Raw genomic sequence first — 18,084 nt, 5'->3', positions numbered from 1 at the left:
GATCTGTATTGTGTTTCATATGTTCATTAATTAACCTATAGATTCAATCATTTTTTGAAGATTATTCAAATTAAAAATATGGAGTATCTATGGCCAAGTGCTGCTAAAACTATAGCAGTGAATAAAATAATTTCTGCTATGCACCCCCAGCAATCTTACAGATAACGGTAAGAGAATTTAATAAAGAGAATTTGTTAACTGTCAGTAATAAGGCAGTTCTGACTTTGCATGTTTTATGTACATTTAGTTTATTTAATTCACACAAGAACTCCTCAAGCAAGTATTGTCATCTCCATGTGGATGCAGAGGCTGAAGTTTGGCCTATCAACGAACAAGTGGTCTCTTTGTTAATTAGTCTTGGAACTAAGATTTGCTGAATATCTATCTGATCCTATTACAACTTTTAATGGCAATTTAACACAAAAATTATTTTAAATGCAATGCAATTGATATAAAATGTCTTGAACAGCTGAGACAATAAGTCTAGTTTCAAAAACAAAGATATTATTTTAATCTGTTTATATGCCAATACCACAACTGACTGATTTAGTCAATTTTGATTGTGATTAGGCAGACTTATTTCTTTGTTTTAAACCATTAATCCCCAAAGCTATGATTTATGTAAACAGAAACAACAAAGAATGTACACTCTCTCTCACACACACAGACAAAATCTGTGAAGCTGACAGGTTTTCTGATATTTTGTTATGTCAAAAATATAAAAATAAAAGATATTGTACCACTAAATAAAGCCACCATTTTACAAAAGAAATAACAAAAAAGTTAACATAAAGATGAAAACACTCAGATCAAAAGATAGCTTTTATAAATAAATAGCTCAATTATCCGTATAATTGGATTTTTACCTCATGAGCCCTGAGATAAGAATTTAGAAACTATTCATGTACACAATATCTTTGGATCCTGCCCTGAACCTAAGTAAAACATTGAATTTTGACTATATTCCCTTCATTTATTAGTAATCATAGAGTGATTTATAGGAACAGTCACTGACCTAGGAGCTGGCAAGATCTGAAACCCATTGGAACAGGGGTGACAGCAAGTTTAGATTAATGCTGAATCACTGAAATTAATTAAACTCCACCTTTTCAATTTCTCCCTATTAAGACCAGCGTCAGTTTGCTGGGCTTGAGTGGAGGACAAGAAGAGAAGGAAGAGATGGGGATATAGGAGGCAGGCACTGAGGAAAGCTATCACAAAACAGAGTAGCTGGAGAGTGGGAATAGTGAAAGAGCCAGTGGGAAATGAAGTATAAGGTTTCTCCTGACTCTTCAGTCTCTTCCCAAGTTACTTATCAGTCACTGTGGTGGATTTGGGGACCTGCACGTGCACATATGTATGATGGATTTTCCAAGGCAACATCTTTAAAAGAGAAGGCCTGGTTTATATCTATCCCTGAGATTTAAGATTGGTTAGTAACATCACCAGTAAAACAATTTGAATTTTGTTGTAGTGCAAAACCATGAATATATCTTTCATGTTTGGTGTGTGTCCATAAGCATCTCTGGTCCGAGGACCCATGCAACAGGAGGCAGTGTCATGTTTTCAGGCCTTGACTAGACATGCACTAGACTATATACATCAACAGAGAACTCCAGCACCACACGCTTTTAGAGCCAGGAGGGACTCTGACTCAGATCTGACTCTGACCAGTTACTGCAATGGCCTCCTTTTATAGACATGGATATAAGAACAAAAGAGGTGATTCAAATTGGTTAAGGTCACCCAGGGACTTTATTTCAGATCTCTCAGTTTTTGATCCACAGACTAGATATCATCCTCACACCAAGTTTATGTTATACCTTCTTGTAGGGCATAATGACTATAATCTGTGAATAAAAATACAGATTGGATAGAATATATGACAGCTTACAGGGTGAATAGTAATCACTTTTGTTAAAATATAAACATGTTAATAAAAACTATTTGAATATTATTTACTATCAATGAGTGTAATCATTTCTTCATTTATTTATTTTACCTATAGCCATTAGCTGAGTGCAGAACACTGTAGTAGATACTAAGATTAGAGTTAAGACTTGACAATTTGGAAGATAAGACCAGGGTGTCTGGGTGGCTCCTTCAGTAAGTGTCTGACTTCAGCTCAGGTCATGGTCTCACAGTTCATGATCTTGAGTTCAAGCCCCCTGTGCTGACAGCTCAGAGCCTGATGCGTGGCTCAAACCCACAAGTCATGAGATCATGACCTGAGCCAAAGTCAGATGCTCAACCGACTGAGCTACCCAGGCACCCCGAGGGGGGTTTCATGTTTAGTGTTTTATTTTTTATTGAAGAAAGTCAGAAAAGAAGAAATAGGAAATGAGGTTCTTAAACTGTTTTGAGTTATGAAGTAAGAATTTTAAACAAGGAATGATCAGGACATTCGAGGATAAAACTTGAGTGTTTGGAAAACAATACAGCCAGCTGGTGTAGTTCAGGAAATGTAAGCGTTAGTTAACAATGGCGACACTATTGATAGGTATAATAATAACTACTAACATTCCTTGAGCCATTACTATTTACCAGAACTTGCATGTCCTTCCTCTCTCAGTTCCTTGTAATGGCTCTATAATGTACCATTGTATTTTAACCATTTTATAGGTAAGGAAGCTAAGAGTTGGAAAAATTAAGTAATTTGGCTAAGGACACATCGCTGTCAAATGATCGTAGAGCACAGAATCAAACACAATTTTAACTGTCTCCACAAACTTCTTTGGTATTCTGCTCATTATTTTCAAGAAATAAATTTATATAATTTACATAAAATATTAATTCAGGTTTAAGTTACAGCTCATTCAAGTCATTGCAGTATGGTGGATAAAGCCTCAGATTAGACATAGCTCAATTTGATCCTGCCACTTACTACATTTCCTCCTGGGGAAAGATATTTAAATTTACAGAGCCTCAGTGTCTTCAAATGCAAATGTGTGAACAGTTATTGCGAATGGCCTTTGAGACAATAAATGTAAAGTACTTAGCTGTGGTAGATACGTGACAAAAGCGGGTTCCCTCTCACTGATCCCAGGCCACCCAGCAGACACTGCGCGGGGTAGCATCTCACTTCCTCAACAATAAGAAAGTTCAAGGCACTTGCTGTCTACAACCTATGTCCTTGAGGAAGTCATTTTTAAAAACCTCATTTCAAATCTCAAAGTTAATTTTTCTTTGTTTGTTTTAGTTTTATAGCACAGACTTTGTTTTAGAAATATTTTTGAGTATACCCTGTTTTCCTGACAGGCCATTCAGCCCAGTGACATTCTAGAATAGATTTCATTTTTTTATGCTTGTCTGTTTGTATGTCTTTCATCCCTGAAAAAAGTGGACTAGAATCTGTGCTTCTGCAAGTACGAAGCATAAAATATTTTTAAAGCTGCTTCTGCAGAGAAGAACTAAATTAAGGGCATTATATTTCATTTCTACCATGAAATGAAGATTTCCCATTTAAAGGGAAATGTGTCATTTTAAAAGGTTGAATATGATGGCACACATTTAAAAAATAAAAAAAACAACAACAAAAACATTTTTCTTGCTGCTTAAATTTCATACAAGACTCCCCTCTGCACTGATAATATTTTCATTTGATTATGAATTAGATAAATTTCCATTTGCTTTAAACCTCATCCCTTAGTATTTGAAGCTTCCTACTTTTTTTGAGGTCAACATCATGACCTTCCTTGTTCAAATGTCTCCTTTACTTGTACCATTACAGATTTATATTATGCCTATGTTTCCAACACATTTTCAACAGTTGCTAATGAAAAACATTGTACAAGAAAAGTAATATATTATTCTGTAATTCTGCTTTTTAGAGAACATGGCCTTTTCACAGAATTTTAAAATTAGAAAGGAATAACAGAACAATTTGGGACAAGTCTTCATTTTATGGGAATGGAAATTAAGGCCTAGGGATGTTCTGGAATTTGCCAAAGATTAACTTATCCAGTCTTTTTTTTTTTTTTCCCTCTATTTATTCAGCAAATAACATTTGAGCTTCTACTATGTGCAAAGCACTGTGCTAGATGTTATGAGGGATAAAGTGTAAGAAGTTTCTCTCCCTCAAGGATGATACAGTCTAGTGAGAGAGATGCAAGCAGGTAAGCAGTTAACTGAAGGGCAAATACTAAAGAATAAGATCCTCATAGGCCCTCCAGCAATTCCCAAACTGATATCATTATCCTTGTATTGACCTAGGTTTCCTTCGAAAATGAGCAATTGAGTACCATCATCACCTACAGAAACCTGGACACCAGCTGACATTGTCCTCTTTTCTTCACCCACCCCCCAGCATCTACCAGTCATCTTACCCAGTTTGCTCAGTCAGAGTCCTTAAATCTGTTCATTTTCTTCATCCTGACTGCCAGTGAATTAATTTAACACTTTTCCTCTTTCTGTGCACTGTCTAACTCCTCTGCCTGTCCCTGTTCTTAATCTCCTTAAATAAATTGTGCAGACTCCAGCCAGACTGATGTATTTGAATAATGTTCTGTGTCATTCACTGGCTTAACTTCTATGACTCCTAGTGGTCTATGGCAAAAACCTCTGGGATCTGGTTTTCCCTCACACTTTTATTCTACTTACCGAGCACTCTTTAAAGACTTTTGCCTTTGTTCAGTCTATCTCTACCCTCCTAGAATGGGCTTCTCCTTCTTCTTCTGGCTAACTGCTATACATGCTTTGCAGTATTTAACTGTTAACTCCTCAGGAATCTTTCCCTCATCCTTAATGGGAGTGCTGTTCCCATTGATCCATGGGTTACCCTGGATACTTCTATTGAATACTGTTTATGTCTGTTTCTACCATGAAATGTGTGCTCCTCAAGGCAGACATTAGGTCTAATGTATCATTGGTCCTTAGTGTGGTGCCTGGTATTTAGTGGACAATAAAGAGTAAAGAAGTATTGGATAGATTGGTTTGTTTATTGAACAAAGTATTATAAAAGAAGTATAAAAAGTATAAGACAGCATCTTGGAATTGAGTAATTAAATTCAACTGAGAAGATCAAAAAAGCTTCATGCAAAATTCAGTAATTCAGTTGAGTCTTAAAAGAAGTCCATAATCAGAAAAGTGAGAGATCAAAAGTGCAAAATGAGTTTTTTACCAGGGGAAAAGTTCCTGAGTTGTGATTATATTGCACAGAAAATAAAGGGCTTTGGGACTCCTGGGTGGCTCAGTCAGTTGAGTGTCTGATTTTGGCTCAGCTCATGATCTCCCAGTTCATGGGAAAAACCTCCACATTGAGCTCTGTGCTGTCAATGTAGAACCTGCTCAGGATTCATTCTCTCTCTCTCTCTCTCTCTCTCTTTGGCCTTCCCTTGCTTATACTCTCCTACTCTCTCAAAATAAATAAATAAACTTAAAAAAAAGAAAAGAAAAGGCTTATTAGGGCATCTCATTAATGATTGGTGAGTAAATATGGGAATAGGGCCTTGAATACCATGATTAAGAGTCTATTAGTAAATTCCATCAGCAATGGGAATAGGATGATGGTGTTTAGAAAAAGAAACATAATTAGACCTTAAATTTCTTTTCGAGAGTAAACATCTTGAAGGTTGGGTTTCTTTTTTTGTTTCTTGCTCACTATTTTATTATCGAATAAAAGGTGACTTGTATAAAAGTAGAACCTGATTATATATTTGAATAAACAAAGATGTTTTAGAACAGTGCTGTCTGATATATCTTTCTGCAATGAAGGAAATGTTCTATATCTGTGCTATACAATAGAGTAACCACCAGACACATGTAGCTATAGCTCACTTTAAGAAACTGAGGAATTGAATTTTTAATGTTCTTTCATTTTAATTAATTTATATTTAAATTTAAATAGCCACATGTGCCTAGTGGCTATTATGTTGGACAACACAGTGTAGAAACTTCTTTGTAGCAGAGTCCCAACAGAAAACAGATGGAACACTCAAATTAGGAGAATTCAAGGAGAACTTTTTATAAAGAGATTTTTTCCAAATGTGTGGGCAGCCTTAAGGGAACCACAAAAGACAGTGCAATTAACTATGGTAGTGATATGGGAGCAATGGTGAGACAGAATTGATGGAATACTCATAGTTAAGATTATAATCCTGAATCACATTGGAACAGTATTTATAATATGCAATAAAACTTTTAATGGCATTTCATTGAATGAAATCTATGTTCAGATCTGTTCTTTTCAATAAAGTCTTTCTTGACAGTTTATTTACTGGTGAGGAATGTGATTACTTTCCCTTTACAGTGCTGATCTGTACTGTGTTTTCTGTTTTTTACCTGATACTCCACTGTGAGTGGTACGTTTTCCATTGGCAGGATTGTGCTGACTTAATGATGGCTCCTATCAAGGCTACTTTAAGAAGCATCCTCTCTTCTGAGCACCTAGAATGTAGGCAGGCTCTCACTGTTATCTGTGGTTATATTTTAATAGCCTGCCCTTTTCATCCCTTGCTTCAGTGTATACAACTCACCTTCAGTCCTAGCTCATTGCTTGATGATTTGTTAAGGCTTTGAAAACAGAAGGAATGAGGGTTTTTAAGCAGGATGGGGTTATTTCTCCTTGCTTTATTTATTTTTATGCCACGCAAAAGGAATAAAGAGGCATAAAACAGCTTAAGTGAGCCAAATAAATCTGGATAAATAGACCAAGGACCCAATAAAAAGCTGGAGGTGAAAAGAAGAAAGGCAGGGGTGGGGAGCATACAGGGAAGGAAGAAGGTAAGATTTTATACTTTCTGTAATGATAGGGATTGTTTATTATTACCTAGAGAACAAAATGTCTTTGACCCAATGAAAAACTTTTAACTAACATTAAGCTCTGAGTAGAAATTAGTAAATCATCGTTATAGTCTTTATTTAATCTCTTCAGGTTGTCTCCTCCTGTCATTCTTTATTGAAATTTTGTATGCCACTGCAGTTTGCTCTAAGAAGGTTGACATCTTTTAGTTGTTTTGATGACTCTCCTCACAGAAACTAGTGAATTTTTATGATTAGCACAACAGGAATCTCCCCATATTATTTATGATGTCCTGTGTGTGTTAGGGTGGGGAAGTATCTCTTCATATGTTTAACTCCTGACTCCTTTTGACTATCTCTGCTTTTAGGAAGCTGAAAGAGACAACCAAGAGCCACACTGCATGAAACTGGAAAATGTGGGTTAAATTATTTAGGTAAAATTAGAAACTGTCTTAAAGCCCATTGTGTATCTGTTTATGCCACTGCCTTCCATGGCTCTGCATTAACTTTTCATAATCCTCTACTGCTACCATGGATAACACTGAGTAGGAGCTGTTTTTCTTTTCTTTTCTTTCTTTTTTTTGGGGGGGGGGCTGACCCCAGGAGTCTCTGACGGCCTCCTCACTATCTGCGGGGACAGAGTGCTCCAGGATCACCTCGTACACTTCCTGACCAGACCTAGAGCCAGCCATTTCTCCAAGAAGTCTTGGTTTCCATGAGGGAGAACTGAGGGAGAACGTGTGTTTCCAGACCACCATCTGGGTGCTGGGGGCGCTGACAACAATAGGCTTAATCATTACCTCAGGGCCTTTAATCTCCAGCCACTGCTCTTAGTCTTTTTCCTCATCCTCATCAGGAGACTGGAAGACACTTGGGCGGCTGGCCACAGGTAGCTGCTTGGAATGCACATAGTTCTTCACCTGGCCTGGTGGGCTGCTGATGAGAGGCAGCCTCTTGCCAGTGTGGGGGAGTACTCGAGTGGGGGCACTGGTAGGCACTGAAGGTAGCCAAAACTTTCATCTGGGTAATTGCCACCATTGCTTTATTGCTCTGACATCTAGAATTTTATTTATCTCTATTTTTCTTTTCCTCTTCTCTCCACTTCCTCACTAGATACAGTCTCCATCATGTACTCATTGTCAAAAAGAAACAGTGGTAAAAGACTTAGTAGTCCTCTATTGTGTTTCTCCCAGAAGACATCTGGAAATGTGTGTGACCAACATTTGGCTAACATAGTGACTGAGAATTGTTACTGTAATTTGGTAGCTAAGGGCCCGTGGATGCCAAACATCTTGCAGTGCATGATGCTCTCAAGTGATAGTGATTTTTTTTCCATCTTAAATATCAGTAACACCATTGCTGAGAAAATCTAGGTGTAACAGGTTTAGGTGGATACCAGTAACCTCAGCTAATAGAGGATTTTAGCTGTGCTTGATGGGTAGATTCTAAAATCTCCTCAAGAATCTAGTATGGCAGCTTCCTGGCATTTGGTAAGCCCCTAATAAAACCATGTTGTGTTTTGAAACAAGTTGTTCACATAAACTAGTTGACACCATTTAGTAAGTCCTCTGCAAATTACTTTCAGGAATAGAAAAAAATAAGCTTAATAAACTTTACTTGCCCAATATCAAGATTCTAACAGTATTGTAAGAGTGATGAACATGCGTAGAAACAAAATGAGTATATTGGGAAATGTTCAAGGTGCTATTGGAACAAGGAAAGGTGAAAGTTTACTCTTAAGCAGAGTCAGTGGGGAAAACTCTTTATGGAAACCATTGAGGAACAGGTGGATTTAAACAGCAGGTTATTTTGGTAGACACTTGCTGAAGTCAAGAGTACATTATATATATATGAACTTGGGAGGAGAGATAGACATGACTAGGAATATTTTTTTTTACAGGGATGGATAGTACTTGAGAAGATGAGACAGAATATAAAACTAAAAAAGATAGGTTGGAATAGAGTACAGATGGTCATGAACTTCTTGTAAAGAAGTCTTTCCACTGGAAGGTATGGATTTATGTGTGAATATAGTCATTGGACACAATATATGACACACTGCCTAATGGTCTATACTTTGCCTCAATTTCCTTCTTCATAGAGGTTATGCTGTAAACTCCCTCAGTTATCAGAGGCTTAAACTTATCTTCCTGATTTTCAAGGTCTCCTCTCAAGAGCCCTTTTCAGTTTATTAATTTAAATGGTAGCAATTTTCTTAGAGGTGAATCACATAATGATTTTTTTCAATCTTTTTTATACAAGATAGCACTGAAAAAAAAAGTATGATTAGATTCAATTCAGTTGTCTCCCACAAAAGTAATACGTAGAAAATACCAACCAAGGTGACTCTCTGTGTGCTTAATAGCCTAAAGATTTAGGTTAAGGATATAACAGAGAACTATTCTGCTTAAAAACTGGAAAGGTGTTGCACAAATTATCTTAAAGAGCCAAAAACAGCGTCCAGTTCCTACTTGAAACACTTTGTTCTTGGAATATTGTCAGCTAAAATTGTGGTCAACTTTTGCAAATTGTATGAATTTGCACTGCATATTTTATTTAGTGTTTAGCAAAACTCCAATATGGCTCTGCATAACTTACACAATACACCATGAAAATGACTTCAGAAACTCCCACAGAAGTTGACAAATTGGGCATCTAATGCTTTTAAGCTAATTGCGTGCTTAGAGGTTAAAAAGTCGACTTGTTAAGAATGAAGATCAGAGTTTCTTGAAGATAATGCTCTGCCGACTGCCATACTGAATGCAACCCGGCCCTGTATCAGAAATATTACAGAAGCTTAAGGAAGAAAATAATGTGAGCTTTAATCACCACTCTACTTAGTCTTAAGTGAATTGCTCATGAATCATATGCAATATCATAGCAGTTTTGAAACCTATTCTTGAATTTTCAAGCTGTTATTTTCAGGAAATTTAGAAAGCAAATTGCTAAGTGATAAAGAGTAATTTGATACCATTGCTTATACCATTTTCTTCCTCTTTTGCAGACTGGAAAAAAGGAAAGGAGTAATACCCTGAATATTGCAATAGACAACATGTGCAGGAAGACAAGAGACCTCCGCAGACAGGTGAGGGGGAGAGACGTGGAGACGGGAGCACCACACAAAATGAACTTTTTCCCACTGGTAGCATATTTACTCCTTTTTAAAAATCCTTTTTCAATTAATTTAGAGCACAAATTATAGCAATAAATATATGCCTTCCATATTTACGTACCTCAACCTTTTTTTGTGGCAGACATAAAATAGGACAAAGAGCATGTGACTTAATATCAGGCAGAATTACACTCAAATGCTGGCCCTGCCCTCCTTAGCTGTGATCTTGGGGATAGACTTAATCTTTTTGAGCCTCTCTGAACCTATAAAATGGAATTAACAATACACAATAGGACTGTGAGGGTTAAATGAAATGTCTATCAGTGTCTGCTATGTGGTGAGTTTTTAGGAAATGTTGGTGAATTCAATCTATTATGTTATAAACTGAGTTTATCATCCCTATGCTTATAGCAAACAGCTCACAATTAGAGACATATCAATTTGCCCTTTTGATTCTTTTCAGAATGCTTTAAAAATTAGTTTCTGTTTAAGCTAAGGCTACTTTGTAACCTTAGGTTATCAGGAAGACAGAATTAGGAAGGATTTCATTAGATAATTTAGCGGTCCAGTATTAAGCCACAGGTTAATTTTTTTCCTTCTAGAAAATGAAGACTTAGCTATTTTCAAAGACTTTGCTTTCCATCATTTTCCACTCTTCAATAACCAGACTTCCTTTTCACGCACAACTTTAACTTGGTCGCCATTAACTCATAAAACAGAGGCAAAAGCTTTTCAACCATAAGCTCTTAATGCAATATATTATTGTAGTTTAATGGGAAGATTTAGTAAAATGGCCTGAGCAATCTTTTAATTCAGAAGTAGATTTGGAAACGGAATAAATAGGAATCCTTCAGCCAGTTAATATTAGCTGTAAAAAAACAATTTTGAGGGCTGGGAAAATTCCAGTTTCTTAACTTTATGGACTTAATGTGAATTCTATTTCTACTGTCAGCACTTAGAATCATAGAAGGTAAGAGTTGGAAAAAGCTCAGCACCGCCTGTCTTAAAATGCCGATGAGAAAGCCTGCCTGGTGTGGTGAGGTGACCTTCCTAAGGAGGAAGGGGCATCGAACTGACACAAGGCCATAACCTGTACCAATTCAGGAACTTTTACCCACTGGACCATCCTCTGTCTTCATTGCAGGACTTCTATTCTCAATGTTCTTCAGGGTTTCTGCCCCGTATGCTCCTCTTGGGACTTGGAAAAGTTTTTATGAGCTATCGACAATTAAGTCTTTCATTCCTGGCTCATCCCTCGATACTGCCTTCAACAAGGTTATGCAGAAAATGTCAATCTACATTTATATCTCCAAAGATTTTGGAGTCATTATTAAAAAAATATCAGGACAAAGCATTCCATTCTATGTAGGATTACCAGATTTAGCAAATAAAAGCACAAGATATCCAGTTAAATTTGACTTTCAGATTAATAAGGAACATGTTTAATTATGTCCCAAACATTGCATGGCACATAATTATATTAAAAAGTAGTATGTTTAGGAGCACCTGGGTGGCTCAGTCAATTAAGTATCCAACTTTGGCTCAAGTCATGATCTCATGGTTTGTGGGATGGAGCCCCACATCTGCTCTGCGCTGACTCAGTATGGAGTCTGCTTGGGATTCTCTCTCTTCCCTCTTCTCTGCCCTCCCCCACTCATGCGCACGCTCTCTCTCTGTCTCTCTCTCTCTCTCTCTCTCTCTCACACACACACACTCACAAAATAAATAAATAAACCTTACCAAATAGTGTGTTTATATGAAATTGGAGCTTGACTAGGCATCTTGTATTTGATCTTGCAGTTCTACTTGTGTTTTCACCTCACTAACAGTGCAATGTAGAGAGCATGAGGGGTCACTAATACTTTTCTTTACAGTAAAGGGAGGTTTCCAGCCTGTAGAGAGCCGCTGTGTTCCAGAAGTATGAAAGTTCTCTATGGTTTAATAGGTCAACATATTCATTGTTTTAATGAAGTATCGCTGGTTAGCAAACCACTGAGAACAATAGCAGCCTTTATTATGTTTCATGACTCCACAGGCTGGCTGGGGGTCAGCAGAGTCCTATTTGTAGGGTTTTCAGTTGTGGTCTCCCATGTAGTGGAAGTCAAATCGTGATGGTGTCTGGGTTCAGGGCTGGGTATTTGAGGCCTCAGTGCTTCTTCTTCCCTCTCTCCATGTGATGTCTGATCTCCTAGGACCCCTTCATATGGCTGCTCTCTCCAGCAGGGTAGGCTGGATTCCTTGCATGATAGTTCAAGGATCCAAGAAAGGGGAAATGGAAACTTCCAGACTTTCTTAATGCTTAAGCTCTGAAGTTACCAGAATGCAATTTCTTCCCCATTCTATAGATAAAGTTAGTTATCAATCCTGACCCAGGCCAAAAGGAGTAAATAGACATTCAAAAAGGGATACATGTGTGTAGGGTGGTGTGGGATTGTTAGAAGTTTCTTTCTGGACACACCTGGATGTCAGTGAGGTAGTTGCTGTGATTCATTCTCAGTATCCTTACTTGCCCACCCTAGGATTCCATTTTCCATCTTGATGTTTATGCTTTTGCAATAATAAAAACTAGTTCAACAGCAACACGAAGCGTCTCCACCTCTTCTTATTCTTGCAAAGAATAAGCAGTTTGTCTCAAGCATCTTATATATACTCTTCACAGGAAGATGCAAGTCCCTACCCTTAACATGTTTTTCCTTGGAATATTGGATGTTTACATATTATTGTGTATCTGTTTCTATGTGCATGTTTGTTTTTACTAGACAGTGAACAGAACACATCTTCTTGCCTATTCATACAATCTCCTTGCTTACCCACGGCTGGTCCCTCAACAACACAGAAACATTTTAGCTCTGGTTCAGAGAATCATTGGACTTGTTTGAGGAATGAGATAGATTGCTTAGATCTAGAGTGGAAGCAAATTACACATTTTGGTGCAACAATATAAAATGTCCTAGAAGGTGACTTAGTGTTTACTTGTCTGAACCTTATTGCTTTGTGACTTTTTTTTTTTTTACCTGCTACACTAGAGAACAAAGACAAAAGTCCTTGGCATGGTGTTCCAGATTCTCTGTGATTTGGCCCTGACTTTAATCAACACTATTCATTATGTTCCTTCTCTTTCACTTTTTCAGTTCCTCCTCCTCACCACACCACACATTAACCTAGTCTCTGGCAAAAGGGTTGACTTACTACTCACCAAATATTCTGTCACCTCCCACCCCCTAAAACACATGCATCTTTGTATATATGGTTTGTTTAACTTGGTGTTTTTCCTGCTCTTTTTATTCCCCCCACCCAACCCCTAATCATCCTTAGGGACTTCAAGACTGATGTAAATGCTACTTCCCCAATGAAGCCATTACCATTTTCACCAGGTGGAATTATTATTTTTTTCTTTCTAGAACATTTATAGTACGTGTAGTTCTTTTATAGAACTACTATAGCTTGTATTTTTCTTTTTTAATGGATTTTTCTTCCCACTGGCTTTTAAATCATTAAAATGATAGTTATAACAATATCTTTCATTTAGTATTGCTTTTCAAAGCTGTCTACCATCTCTTTACATTAGTCCTTATGTTATTTTTATTTCTGAAACAGGAAATAAAGTATCATTACCTCAATGTCTGAGGTAATTCAATTTACTGAACAATACGTAGCTAACTGGTAGAGCTGAGGTTTGAACCAAAGCCCATCCAACTCCAGCCCAAATTTGTAAATATCAAATAAGGGGTCAGGAATAATAGCCAGGCCTATTCACCGTCAAAACTCCTGGTGCCTCATAGACTGATTTTACCATTCTAATTTTTTCTTCCTTAATATTTATTTTACAAGTTTTTTTAATTAATTCTTTTTCTTCTTTAGTCTCTTTCCCATCACTTGAAAACTCTGCCAATTAAAATTCTTAATAAGGGAGGAAGATTTTTAAACCTCATTTCTTCATTTAAAAAATTAAAACAATAAATATCTTCCATTCTGGATCACTCTGTATTATGCAGAGTGAAACATACTTTTTTTTTTTTTTACCAAAGGCAGATTGAAAATTTTATTTGTGTATATTGAGAAAAAATTACTTATTTTATGAATGCCAAAGTATGGACTTGAGTTATGTCAAATTAAGTAGGATTCTGATAAAAACAAACAGAAACTTGACTGACCCTTTAGCTGCTCAGTTGCTGAATTGCTATATCGCTCTCTTTTCCATTTTGGTAGTACCAGTGCCACACTTAGAAAAAAATGCCTATGTTGTTGTAGCTCTTCTTCATCATCCTTATCATCTAATAAAAACTTTCCATAAGATACAAGTTTTATTAAATTGGCACAGTAAGTCTGTGTTGAATTAATTATTAGGTGATTTGGTTTCTATTAGTCAATTGAGCTTTGACAGTCACATTTTGCTATTCGACTTAAAGTCAAAATGGCATTAATGTATGCATATATAAAATTTTCTAGCTCCCTGAGAACAATTCTTTTCTGAAACACTTTCTTTATTTTTCCATTCCTCTTCCCCTCACAATTTTATTCTTTCTATTCTCTTATTTGGTGGTGGTAGGGGGTGAGCAGAGCTATCTTACAGTTTTCACATACAGCTTTTACTTTTGAGTTTCAATTGTAGAGAAATATATTATTTTATTTGAGATCCCAAACCAGTTACATCAGTGGGAAATAGAAAAATTGATGTCTCGAAGCCTTTTATTAAACTGTAGTGAGAAAAGATGGAAAGCCCCTCAGTTTGATTTTGTGCCTGACATCGTTCATGCCTGGCCACAAACAGGTATTTATTGAAAAATACATACCTCTAACTCCTATTGGCCTCCCACTAACTTCAGATTTTAGTGCTGCAGCTTCTAAGGCTGTCCTATTTTTACATTGGCATGTTGGATTCTTCTTTAAAGGTTTTTTTGTACATCACTCAAATGAAAGGAATGAAATTTTCCATTGGACTGGAAAATAATATGGAAATAAAGAAAATAGAGGTTTCTTAGGTATTATGCACAGATATAGATGACTGTACAATTTAAATGGAAAAAAAACCCCATATGTCAGAATAGCTACAACATCTAAAGAAAATTACTTAGCATGGCCTTTTAAGCCTTCCATGTCTTGTCCCTATTTGCACTTCCAGTCCTATCTAATGGTAATTCCTCTTACACAATCAGCATAGTACAGGGGATGGTGGTATCAAATTGAGCAGTGTTTGAAGCAGAAGTGGTAACATGTGATCATCACTGGATAGTTTATGTAAGAAATCATTCTATTACTTGGTATGTGACCAAACAACATTACTGCCAGACAACTGTGTCTGTTTTATATCAGATTCCCCTGAAAGCAGATCCTGAGACCAGAACCTTAGTTCAGGTAGTTTACCTAGGAGGTAATTCCCAGAAGCAAGTGTAAGAGACCGTGAAGTGTAAGAGAACAGGCAGGGAAAGAGCAAAGGATATTCTCTTTGCAGTAGCTACTGTCTGTAACAGAAACTTAATTCCAACATAATTTTGAAAGCATTGGCATAGAACTTATTTGTAACCTCATTTTCCAGTCCTTCTGTCTTGTTCTGAACATAATACCATAACTCTGTGGTACGCCTTTTTCATTTATTGCATTTTGGATTTAGCAACATGCCTTAGAATAAAGCAAAAAAAAAAATGTGTACCAAACATGGCTTAGTTAAAAAATAATAACTTAGTCAAAGCATTTCTTTATTTATTCCTTAATAATAGTAAATCAACTATACCTCAATCTTCAGCTTTGCAACATGTTTCAGCACTTGGTATGGAATGAACGATTGAATGAATAGCAGGGCAAACATAGTAGAAAACCTTGGGGAGAAAATAAAAGAACAAGGGAGTAAATACCATTAAAATGAAAGGAAGACAAATGGTAGCCCCACAAAAGGGAAATGCACAGACCATAGCAAATGTATCCAGTACTGGAAGGTTGTTAAAAGTATTCGTAAATTTAGAAAAATTGGCACAATGTAGGATAATAGTTATTCTCTCTCTAGATTTTTGTTTGGTGATAAAACAAAATATACTTCTTAGAAGCACAAGAAGACAGTCGAACTCTCTGGATATAATTGTAGATGGGAACATACATCAAAGTCTCATCTCCCACTCGTTCTCCAAATCATCACAATAGGACTCCTGATTTCACTTTCCACTCAAACTGCTCTCACTAAGTTTATCAATGACCTCTTAATGGTCAAATCCATCAGACAAATCTGATTTATTTTTGTTTAACTTATCTTTAAAATTAAACTCTGAGGGGTGCCTGAGTGGTTCAGTTAGTTAAGCATCCAACTTCAGCTCATGGTTCGATGGTTCAAGCCCTGTGTCGGGCTCTGCGCTGACAGCTAGTTCAGAGTCTGGAGCCTGTCTTCAGATTCAGTGTCTCCCTCTCCCTCTGATCCTCCCCTGCTCACACTATCTCTCTCTGTCTCTCTAAAAATAAACAAAGAACATTAAAAAATAAATAGAATTAAATAAAATTAAACTCTGAAACTCAACTTTTTTTTTAAATATCTTCACTGAGTTTCCTTATTTTCCCTTATTGCTATATTTAATGACTCTCACTCCCCCACTAAGGGACCATGTATTTTCATCTTGATGTATTTCATAAGACCTTGCTCTTAGTAGAAAGGTAAGGAGATGAAGATGAGAAACAAATGTTGAGTTGAATTGAATCAAATACAGAGAAGAGATTCAACAAGTCAATAATGTAGGTACTATAATTGCATCTAGTAGGTAAGTTCATTTGGAAAGCATTGACACAGATTTATTTGAATATTTCTCTTTTAGTTGTTGGTCATTTGCTCTCTTTGCTTTTTGGCCATTGTCTCAGTCTCTTTTTAGATCATACTCTTCCATCTGCATGATTCCCATATATGGTAGTATTTCCCACATTTTAATTCTTGGATATCTCCTCACTGTGCATCTCCCTTTCTGTGATCCTGTCTACCTCCTTGGCTTGAATTACCTCCTATACGTATGTTGACTATTAATTGCATAGCTTTAGTGCAGATCTCCTCTTAGCTCCCCTTCTATATATGCTGATTACAAATGAAAGAAAAAAAGGACAAAGAGGAAGGGTGATCATTGAAAACAGTTGCCCCTCTGAGATTCTTTCTACTTTTACTAACTGGAACTAACATAACTAGTAGCTCCCATCTCAAGTCCTAACTTGCCTGACTTCTCTGGTCCACTCTTGATGGACATCAAGCACATTGTTCATTCACTCAGGATCTTCCCCTTGCCTTGTAAGCCCTTAGCACTCTGCACCCTGTCCTAGAAAGGGCTCAGATGATATTAATCAGTTGCCATTAGTGATTTGCCTTTTTGCATGCTAAGTAGATTCTTTCCTTGGGGATCTTCCTACAGCCTTTGTGCAATTGTTTAAAACCAGAAAATTTCACAGATCTTCCGCCTAAGATGCAATTAGAGGTATTTTTCCTCCTAGAAATCTATGATTATTATGGATTTATTATCCTATAAATATTATAAGAATATAGTAGTTTTTTCATATGACTGCGTTATTTAATATTCTCATGTAATCCAAAACTATGAAAACTATCTATTGGCTTAAAAAATACTCTATGTATAATTTTCACTGAAGGCAAATTATAATTTCCTGTCTGATAGCTATTTATCTCTTTGATTTATTGTATAGAGGATATAAATTCAATGAAGACGTTGACTAAAATGTTGGAAAGCCTTTCATAGTCACTGACACTGTTGATGAAACATTTCAAGATATTGTGATCTTTAGGGATCAATATTATATAAATACAATGCATTAATTTTCCAATGCAGTTTTAAATTTCAGAAAATATCTGCTGAATAGAGTAATTGCCAGATTGTCATTTATGAGCTTACACATAATCTAATTTAAAAGAACTAATTGTAGCACAATGTTATACTTGTTTAATAATTTAAGGTGTAAGGGCAAGAACAATTAATGCAGTTGAAGAAAATTAGACATCAAACTCATTTATTATTCTCCTTGCTCTATTAATCTGTTATCAACTGGCATAATCGGTGATCTAACTTGGTTTAATTACCATGAAGACTACAATTTAACTAATCAAAATTTATCATCAGTTCTTCCAACAAAGTAGAAAACATTTCATAATTTTGTAATTATGAAAATACATGATGTACAATGTTGTTTGTACACATGCATATAAACCCTACAATAGTGTGATTTTTTATGGAAAATAGAGTATTATCATTTATAATCTG

The 18,084-nt window shown here is 36.3% G+C and overlaps 1 protein-coding gene across 2 annotated transcripts in view; it reads left to right on the top strand.

Annotated features, from left to right (window-relative positions):
- CTNNA3 (catenin alpha 3) overlaps window positions 1–18,084 on the top strand; it is a 1,635,386-nt gene that overhangs the window by 834,182 nt on the left and 783,120 nt on the right. For both annotated transcript variants that reach the window (XM_029931758.1, XM_029931757.1), the window contains exon 8: window positions 9,743–9,823. In XM_029931758.1, the coding sequence (XP_029787618.1) occupies window positions 9,743–9,823 (81 nt within the window). The remainder of the gene's footprint in view (window positions 1–9,742; window positions 9,824–18,084) is intronic.

Source organism: Suricata suricatta, chromosome 2, assembly GCF_006229205.1.
Source record: "Suricata suricatta isolate VVHF042 chromosome 2, meerkat_22Aug2017_6uvM2_HiC, whole genome shotgun sequence".
NCBI classification, from domain to species: Eukaryota; Metazoa; Chordata; class Mammalia; order Carnivora; family Herpestidae; genus Suricata; species Suricata suricatta.
This window is presented reverse-complemented; position numbering and strand designations above follow the sequence as displayed.